This window comes from Lepeophtheirus salmonis, chromosome 3 (genome assembly GCF_016086655.4).
Source record: "Lepeophtheirus salmonis chromosome 3, UVic_Lsal_1.4, whole genome shotgun sequence".
In the NCBI taxonomy this organism is placed as follows: Eukaryota; Metazoa; Arthropoda; class Copepoda; order Siphonostomatoida; family Caligidae; genus Lepeophtheirus; species Lepeophtheirus salmonis.
The window spans coordinates 588,304-598,756 of record NC_052133.2 but is presented as its reverse complement, the minus strand read 5'-3'; the positions used below and the strand labels follow the sequence as shown (position 1 = coordinate 598,756).

Here is a 10,453-nt window from a genome sequence, read left to right as displayed (position 1 = left end):
AATAGCCACTAGAGAGCCTTCTATCCAATGAAAACCTCACAGGATCTCAAATGGTAAACACTATGAAGAAGTCGGAATTTCTGTTAGAAAAATTGAATCCTTTTCTTTTAATATTCACTTTTCTCTGGTCTTGGATTTTACACATTTTATAAAGTGTTCCCTCATATTTTTTGTTTTAAATCTTACGAGCTTTTGCCGCAATGCATCTTGCCCCTTGCATCAGCTTACAAAACGTGCCAATATAAGTCTCTTAAATCAGAAAATTGTTCTAAAATACAGTTAAAATTCTTGGATATCTTGATTCATTTCATAATAATCCTATAACTGACTCAAATACGGTTTTGTTATATGAAGTAAAAAAATAAACGGGGATTTTCTCAATTTATTTATTTAACGTTAAGATTTTTTTCAAGATGACGCACCTCATATATTTAGTACAATTTTAAAAGCGACAGTGCTCATATGTTGTGCTACTATACAAGAGTATTACAAACCGTTTAAAATTTAAACAAATTCTACTTCTCCGTTTTGTGTATATTTTATTTTTAGACTCCTAAAAGATTTTAAATTCCTTTGTCCTTTGGTCAGTATAATGGGTAATTATAAAGTGTTTAGGAGTGGCAAAGGAGTATGATGCGTGGAATAGAAAAAAATTGAAGATATTCCCGCCCTTCTTAAAGGGTTTCTTTATATCCATAAAGGCAATATGAATATTCGACTTGAAATCCAAAACTCCACAAGGAGCCTACCTTGCATATATTTTAAGTATTATAATTTATTGTCTTTATTACTGGTATAAAAAGTATTGGGAGATTAAAAGGGCTCCTTTTAGGTTCTAAAAGTGGTGCCGTCTCTTTTAATCTGCCTTGATGAGCCAAGTTTTTTCTGCATGACACATTTACATTGAGCATATGCGTTTGTAAAGGGATTCTTTGAAGTGACAGCTATAATTTTTAACCTGTTTCAAAGTCCCTCAGTCATCTTACAAAAACCCTGCGTGCAATTTGAGAAATTTGGAGTGATTTTTTATTGTTGCCAAGGTCCCACGGTCATCATTCACAAATCTTGCGTGCAATTTGAGAAATTTGGAGTGATATTTAATGTTGCCCATCTGCAGATGGAAAAATGTTCAACCGATACTGAAATGAGTCAGACCCATCTGTAGGTCAGAGAGATTAGTAGATTACCTGTTTCAAGGTCCCACGGTCATCATTCACAAATCCTGCGTGCAATTTGAGAAATTTGGAGTGATATTTAATGTTGCCCATCTGCAGATGGAAAAATGTTCAACTGATACTGAAATGAGTCAGACCCATCCGTAGGTCAGAGAGATCAGTAGATTACTTGTTTCAAGGTCTCACGGTCATCATTCACAAATCCTGCGTGCAATTTGAGAAATTTGGAGGGATATTTAATGTTGCCCATCTGCAGATGGAAAAATGTTCAACTGATACTGAAATGAGTCAGACCCATTTGTAGGTCAGACAGATTAGTAGATTACCTGTTTCAAGGTCCCACGGTCATCATTCACAAATCCTGCGTGCAATTTGAGAAATTTGGAGTGATACATAATATTGCCCATCTGCAGTTGGAAAAACGTTGAAACGATACTCAAATGGGTCAGACCCATCTGTAGGTCAGAGAGATCAGTAGATTAATCACTATAAATCTAAATAATTGTAGACAATTTTCCACTTGTGGCAATTTTCGGTTGCAATTCACTGTGTATCCACTGGAATAACATAATTGGGCAACAGTTTTGATTTTTTTTTTGTAGAAATTTAATATTTCAAATTTTTTTCCAAAAAATTTTATTTTCTATGAATAGCTGTGGCTTTTTGAGATTTTTCTCCGGAAAATTTTATATTTGAATTTGCCTGCCATAAAATTTAATTCTTTAAAAAGAGTTGTGATTTTTTTTGTAAATTTATTTCAAAAAATTTAAATATTTGATTTTTTTTCTAACAAATTTATATTTGAAATTTTATTTTGAATATTTTTTTCAATAATATTCTAATTAATTGATTTTTTTTAAATTCCAAAGCCCAGCACCCTTTCCCCACAAATATATATATAATCTTGCGGACGCCCCTGAGTTGTTATATGATTATTAATTATCAGAATAAGATATACGATTTATAAAGGTCCTGAAACAAGTCCTTCTAAACCCCTTAAAGTAGATTTTTTCTTTCTTTGTCTACAGATTGAAGAAGAAAAAGAGCGTTTATCATCACATCACTAACCTGGGAAATGTGACTGAGATATACGAGGGTGCAATATTATCTTGATTGGTGTAGTAACAGTGTTGGAGTATTTAACAACAACTGAATTGATTTAAAAATGATAAATTCTATTCATAGTAAAAGAAAATAATAAGATAAAAAAAAGAAGCAGTGATCATTACTTTCAAAATGTATTTTCTTTTAAGGAGGTTGCGCGCCCAATTAGAAACTAGAGCATTTTATGACATCATAAAAATGAGTTGAGCCGTTTTTATATTACTTCAGTCTCACTTCTACATACACAAACATACATTTTGGAACATCTTCCATTCGTGTATGTGAATGGAGCTGGGTAAGGTATCCTCCTTTTAAGCTCTAAAATTGAAGAAATACACAGTTGTTTTATTTTTCGTCCATAAGGATGTCTCAGTAGGTTATTGAGGCGTGTGAGAGTCAACTACTCCCCCCTCACCCTATGATTGTATATTGGATATGGAAGATTTGTTTCAGAGTATGAGAAGGAGTCGATAAAATTTGCAATTTCGTTTAAATGAACCTCTTCCAGGAATTGGTTATTTTAATGGATGGATGAATAAAGATCAGGTTATTAGCCAATTGAATTTTTAATTATTTATTTTGTATGGACCGTTGTTGTTGTCAGGGGTTTGACATCCAGGATAGGGTGACATATGGCCTGATCAATGTCGGTATTGAGTGGGTTGGTGGGTATGTTCATATTTTTAAATGAATAAATTTAAGAATAAATCAATTTGTTAGGATTTTTTTTTTGTTTTTATAAATTGGACATATATTTTTGATTCATGTCTTACTATAAGTTTCATTTAATATTTTTTTTATTATTCAAAAAGTCAGTTTAATTGAAACTGCTGCAAATTAATTTACAAATGAGTATTTTCTGTTAATATATCAACAATAAATGTTCAAAACACTTTTACCATTTTTTTGTCCTGACAGACACGTAGTGTTTTTTTATTCTATAAAAAGTATTCAGATCCTTTTATTTAAAGTTCAAAGGACCTTAAAAAAGACACCTGTATCCCAAACGTTCTCCTAAAAAAAAGCAAGAAAGGGATTTTTACTCTCATACTACAGATATCTTAATTATTCTCCATGTCCAAGTCTTGTTACATCCTGTCTTTTATATTCATTCTTCTCTCTACAAACCTTGGTGTTTTCTCCTTGTCAGAATTCGAAGAGAACGAAGAGGAAGATCAAACAAATAATCTTACAGAGGTTTGTGGTTTATTACCGTCATATTACATATTTAGAAATAAATATATTTAATTGTTAATCATGTACTAATTACATTAATTTAGAACAAGGATGATAAAGTCACAGAGGAGAGCGCGGTAAGTTATCTGTGACTCAATGAGGAGAGGCTCTTAGTTTTAAATTTAATATTATTTTACGTCATCACTAGATGGTTCTTTGTGGACACAACTTATACAGTGCTTTACGAGTGGCATGTTCCTCCATTCGTTCCAAGAGATCTGCAGGTAATATTCCTCTCAATACATGAATTTGTTTTATAACTACCGAATAATTTTATTTCTCTTTCACAAAGAGGCCTTTAGAAACCATCATCATAAACGTCACCATCACGTGAGTCTTTTTATAGCAAATGTAACAACTATTCAATACATATGACCAATGTTGTTTATTTTTCAGAGACTAGTGAAAAGAGCAGGTCTCACTGATCTTTGCTGTAGTCAACCTTGTACCTTCCAGACCCTTCTAACCTTTTGCTAAGAAGATATTTTCATCTTTTAAGGTCCTTCATAGTATGTATGTATATATGAATATCTATATGGGATGTTCTCAAACCATGTACTCATCAAATCGATTGAAATATAAACTAATATACAAAGTTATTTTTATGTAGGGATTTTAAAAATATGCTGTGGCGGAATCAGGAATCTATTTGAAAGTGGGAGGGGATAAATTATGTAATGGTAACGTCATGCTACCAAACCTTACAGTCACATTATAGAAATACTACTACGGTTGTAAACCCCAAAGCGCTTTTGTTGTTGGCTACCTGAACAGTGTTTTTTTACAATTTCTAAAGCTGTTTTTATTATTATTTATTTCTAGAGGAGAGAACATCTAAGTATAAAGTGTATCCTATTGCGTTTTTACTCATGAATGACGAGAGAGTAACGCTGTTTTAAATGTAAGTATCTGTTGGACTATGAGCAGAATTGAGAAATGTAGTTCCTACATAAACTCTTCTTGCTTAAAACGAAGAGGGATATTTTTATTTGACAGCTGCAAGCAGCTAATTAAATGAAGCATGATGACAGCTACATCCTCTCCAATCTTTTTTTAATTTTTTTTTCAAAATTGTCGGAGTTTTCATGTTAATTTCCGTTGTTTTTTTTTGTCGTTTTTACATAACAAAAGTTCTTACAATATACAATCCTAAATATTACACTTGATATAAACAGTGGAGGGATAGACCCCATGGCTCCTACCCCATTTTTATCCTACCTAGTATTCAAATGATTTATGTGTGCGTCTGGTTTCCGTTCATCCTGCTTGGGAAAACAAGGATAAATAATTCAAAAACGGAGACAAATGCAGACTTTGGACATCAAATAAAAGTTGTTTTTCAGACTTATGGCTTACGTACGTAGTACAATTGTTTTATTCTGATAAGGCCATATTCCTGTGTTCTAGAGGGCAAGTTTGTTTTCTCTCACAATAAGTTGATTTTATTCATAAAACAAGATCAATTTCCTTTGCCTATAAAGTTTTTTGAAGCTATGTGTTGTTAATTTCAAAATGCACCAAAAAAAAACTAGTTCTTGCACAAACGGAAAAATGGAGAACGTATATTAAATACGAACTAAAAAAGGGAATTGGGTAAGTTAGGGAAGAAATTGATGTGCGAGTTAGTCCTTGCATATACCTTTATGATGGTAAGTTAGCAACGATAATAAATAAATCAAAAGGTCAAAAATTTAAAGGAATTCCTTTATATTTACATAAATCAGTATTTCACACGGTCAATTATATGTTGCATATTCAAAATTGTCTAAAGGGGGTGCAGATTTGAATATATTTACATCAAATGGCCACAAAACAACACTAAATGTCGTATAGAAAGAGGTTTTACAATAGAAATTTACCTATCAAATATTTATAGTTTATAGTAGATTGTTTTAGTTTATAGTTTTTAGATAAACAAACTAAATATAAATAGAATCTTTTTTAATTTTTCATTGGTGTGTTCGCGCTAACATATTATTATTGCTCAGTATGAAATTAACATATATTTTATGAACTCCGGTTTTGTTCTGATTACACAAATAGAAATTGAAGCGACACTTATCAAGAGATCATGTTTCATCCCCCACACTCCTCCGTCCAACAACAGTGGATCATCTTACACCACTCAGACATTTTGTTCAAAAACATGTGAAAGTATTTAATGAACCTTTATTATGTTTATATATCGTGAGGGAGTTTCCTGTATAAAAATAGCCTTTGTACATCTGAAGTCCTTAGAAAAAAAGGGAACAATGGAAAATGATGGACGCGATCTATAAAGATTAGACGGATCAACATTTTATCAGATACGGGTCGGTTCGGATCTTTAGACCTAAATATTAGAGTACCGATGATACGACTTTTATGATCATTTTAGCCATAGTTCGGACCCTAATAAGATCGGATTCGGATTAAGGTTATATTTGTACTTATTATAGAGACCAAAATATTGAATAACCCAATGTTATATCTATTAGAATATAATTATTAGAACTATTGTTAGAAATATATTCGATACATCTTTACGTTTATTGTATCTCGCAACCTATCCTCCGAAAAGGAATAGACGAACAGCCCAAAAACAATGGATAGAGGGGCAATTCTAACGACTATGGAATTATAAATGAATAATAGTTGATAAATATTCACAGCTTCATAATAAATCATTCGTATCCAACCAATCAATGTTTGCGGACAACCAAATACAATGGACATTGTTTGTTAGTGGCTAATAACTACACAATACAACTGTTTATGTAGAAATGGCTCCAAGCACTTATCAAGATATATAGAGATGCTACAATGACTATTAAAATTATTTTGCAATACTATAGTCTTTTTAAGATCCAAAAAATTCCTCGGATATTTCTTATGATCGGTAACAGTTCAAGTATTCGAACCCGGGTCTCATATCTTTTCGGATAATACAAGTTTACTTATACTGCATTCCCGTACTTTGGATCTGTCTGCAAGTACATAAAGTACATTGCCAATTCACTTTCTTTAAAAATGAAATTTCTCCTTCTTTCTTACTATTAAAAATGAATAAATAACTCCCAGAGATTATTGGAATTTGTACAATTTTACTTATTTCGAGGAATAACCGTTATAAACTTACATGTATTTAAATTTGACATAGAATCAATAAGAGAATAGAACAGAAAAAAATGGCATTTTTGTTCTTCTTTTTTTTAAAAGTTATTTTTAGTTAGTTCCAAAAATTAATTGCAGCATTTAAAATAATTAAATAAATAGCAGCAAATTCGTGTTCTATTAATCTAAATGTATCATATTGAACATCTTATCAACCTGTTTTCCGTTTATTTCCACCTCAGCTTCATTAAGAGATTGAAATGAGTTGGTAAGAAAAGTAATAACCCTTGATTTACCAGATCTGTAATCGAGTCCAATGTATCATGCTCCGAGTACAATGTCAATCCGAGTTTACCTGGTTACAAAAAAAGTGACAAAGTGTTCCGACATGTAGTGGAGTCCAGACTCGAAGACTACCGCCCTCACTGGATATATCTTGCAGGGTGCGACCTTTATTTAACAACCAACACTATTATTTTAAATGGAGTTTAAGCTAAACCAATCATCTGATTTAAAAATACAAACAATCTAAATGAAAGCTGAATCCATTTTTTTTATTATTATTTTATATAATCGCCTTTGGCGTGATTTACGGCATCGAATCGATCTCAGAAACAGGAACATGTCTTGATGACAGTCTCCTTTGGCAGATTTCAGAATTTTTCCAAGATCCTGGACATCTGATCAGATTTTGCAGTTACAAAAAAGTATATGGGGTTGAGCTTCTGTGAGCTTGAAGGCCAATATTTGGGTCCAACAAAGTAAAAAAACAAAAAAAATGGCAGAACCAGGTCAACGTTTTCTTTGCAGCGTGGCATGGAACTTCACATAATCACCTTATAATAACAATTGGTTGGAAATTCTAAGAATAAAATAATTTCTTCTTTCAATGCAATTTTAGAGTGGAGCTAAGCGTGCTTCATCAATCACTCTCTTTATTACATCCCAGCCTACGTCGTTAGTAAGAAAATGACCGAGTGACGTCATATGAAAAGTTACATCTTGCAAAAAAGTGTTAAAACGCTCCACCATTGTATCTCCTCAGACTAACGGTCGTGTGTTGCTACATAGTTTAAAGCTTTAGGTAGTCCCTTTCGATCCTACTCTCCAAAATGCACATTAGGTCGGTTGGATTGTCAACTTTTTTCGAATTTCGGTTACGAATAGTACGGAAAAGCTGTCATATACTATCAAAATTGCCTATGCAAAATTTCATTGTTTTTTTTTCGATGTTCTATTTAGGTAATGTATTTGTTCAATGTTTGGAAGTAGATAAAAGCTCTTTATTTTGTCAATAAGGATAAAAATACAACATTCATCATTATTTTACAATTATTAAGTATGATAGACATTATCCTAACCTATACAAAATATGTATAAAGTTTTTTTCGAAAGCTACTATATGTATCAGAAAGGGAGAATAACATAAGCAAATTTGTATCTTCCATTTTTGAAATGGATGCGCGCTATACGCGGATTATCAAATTTCCCTCACTTTTTTTCTCTTTTTTTGTTCTATAGGACAATTTTAATAAAAAACTTTGCAAACATTTTTAATCCTTGAGAAAAAATTGTATCAAAATTATTCAATACCAAATGACTAATAATATATTTTTTATCTATATTCTCTAAGTAAAGAGTTTTTACCTTTTTTTCGCAATTTGATTGAGAAGGACGACCTAAAGATGACCTAGTAGGACAATGCAATTATGCATAGGTAATTCTTATACCCCAAGGCAACTTTTCTACACAAAATCCAATCAAAATTCGAAAAAAGTTGAAAATCAAACCCCTCAATGTACATCCCTAATATTATTAAAATCAATCATTAGAGTTGAGTAGTTTGTTATGAAATGACTACCTTTAAAATTAGAAAAGGAAAAACAGTTGTTGTGTGTACTCTTTTTTCTTTTTTCATTATTTAATAGGTTGTTGAAGTGTTAACTTCTCCATATTAAAAATGCATTATTACCTATTTTTAGCGTAAATTGTTTTAAAAATCTAAAATAAAATAAATACATAATACATTTTTCTGCATTAATGCAACTTAAAATTTAGAAAGTTATTCTCTTTATAGCAGTAATTCATTTTCTCCCTCTAAAATCATATATATTAAAATGGGTCTTAATTTAGTAGAAATACATATATGTCCAGCTCTCGCCTTCTTCTCGAAGTCTTTTTTTTCCTAGAAAGATATCAACTATACCCATAGACTTTATAATACATTTTTATAACAGCTTTGATTTATGAAAGTTCACTTTTTTTATATATAGGAATATATTCGACAATTTAAATGTAATAAATACTTTTTCAAGGTGTTCAAATCCATATTTCCTATACCAAAACATATAGGTCTTTCAAATGTTAATATTACGCAATACATCCGGCTCCAATTACTCGATTTGAACTAACCGAGCGAGTATGACATCGGGTATGTTAACATCATAACAGATGTGCAAGTAGTAAAGCCAATTTTTGAATATATATGTACACTAAATGTTATGAGTTTTTGCAATATAAATGCTTGGTTTTTAGCACTTAGTAATTAAGTGGAATCGAATGACCCTATAAAGACTTATTGTACGTGTTTATGATATATTACAAATGAATAAATAAAAATTTGAGTGAAATGGGAGCTAGACATATTTGATTTTTTTTTTTTGGGGGGGGAAGGGATCAAAATATTGATGTTATGACCTAATGTGTACCAAAAACTCATTTTACAAGAAAACGATTATCTATAATTTATTTCTTTCTTTCGACCAACGGCGATAAACAAAGTCTATAAAGGTCGACTTATTTTATAAGATATAAAAATTACCGTTCTTAATAATAGTGATGCATTTATTATACAAATATTAAATATAACAAACGTGACAGTACAGAGGAAAAAAACAACTAGTGTCACACAAAAAAAGAATTTATTAAAAATCAATTGAGGTCAGCCTCACTTCCCTGATACAAAAGTAAAAAGGTTTTGTGTTCCAAAGAATAATAGGTCTGTAATAGAAACTATGCTTAAAAGTGTCAATCTTTGGTTTTAATAGGTATGTAGATGTTGTTTTGAGTGGATAGTCGCATTTTGTGCAACAGATAGTCTTTATTTAGTATCGAGGTTTGGGGAGATTAGTTAATCTTTTTGCTTAAAGTTCGATGTAGTGTAATCATATCTTTCATTGCATGCCTATGAGACACAGTGCCTTTTGATTTTGCATTCGTAGTTCTTGTTATCTCCGAATGAAGGAAAAAACGACAAAAACCTCGATTGTACCTTTTCTAAGGAGTATATCTAGTAGTTTCTTGAAGGATTCCAGATCTCAGATCCGTACATTAAAATTTGGAGGACAACAAGTTTTTATAGTTTTACTATAAGCAAAGCGTCACGAGTTTTGAAGCTTCTTTTAATCATTCCCAGGTTTCCATTGGTCTTCTTTATAATGTATTGAATATACCTCTTCAATTTCAAATCACGAGAGATGTAGATTCCTTAGTCTAAGTAATAATCTACCACCTTGAGACTTGAGTGGATGTACTATTTTTTCGACAAAGGAAGCAAAATACATTTATCAATATTTATAGCCATTCTCCAACTTACACTCCAGTTAATAAATTTGGTACAAAGATTTTTAAAGTAGATGGATATCTTCAAAAACATTCAAATAAAGCGATTCAAAAATAGTATAGGTGGCGTCCAAACCACAGCTTTACTCTCAATCCAGTACTGGATGACAAAAAAGGCTGAAATGTTGTATGTATTTTTAGTTTTTTACTAAAATTAAAATATTTGCTAAATTTGAAAAAAACAATAGAAGATGACGCTGTTTTTGAGTAATCGAAGTGTCTTG

At 31.4% G+C, this 10,453-nt stretch overlaps 1 protein-coding gene across 6 annotated transcripts; it reads left to right on the top strand.

Annotated features, from left to right (window-relative positions):
- The first annotated feature begins 2,559 nt into the window (after positions 1–2,559).
- On the top strand, positions 2,560–4,114 carry LOC121115447 (uncharacterized). Of its 6 annotated transcripts, XM_071886829.1 has the most exons (8): positions 2,562–2,733; positions 2,788–2,825; positions 2,884–2,948; positions 3,251–3,476; positions 3,560–3,592; positions 3,664–3,739; positions 3,808–3,845; positions 3,912–4,114. In XM_071886829.1, exons 4-8 carry the CDS (start codon positions 3,354–3,356, stop codon positions 3,990–3,992), a joined length of 351 nt encoding a protein of 116 aa, XP_071742930.1. In that variant the 5' UTR covers positions 2,562–2,733; positions 2,788–2,825; positions 2,884–2,948; positions 3,251–3,353; the 3' UTR covers positions 3,993–4,114. The 6 variants fall into 6 exon arrangements, with proteins under 6 accessions (XP_040565568.1, XP_040565572.1, XP_040565570.1 ...); XM_071886828.1 differs by lacking the exon at positions 2,884–2,948; XM_040709635.2 differs by having other exon boundaries at positions 2,562–2,825.
- Positions 4,115–10,453: the final 6,339 nt, after the last annotated feature.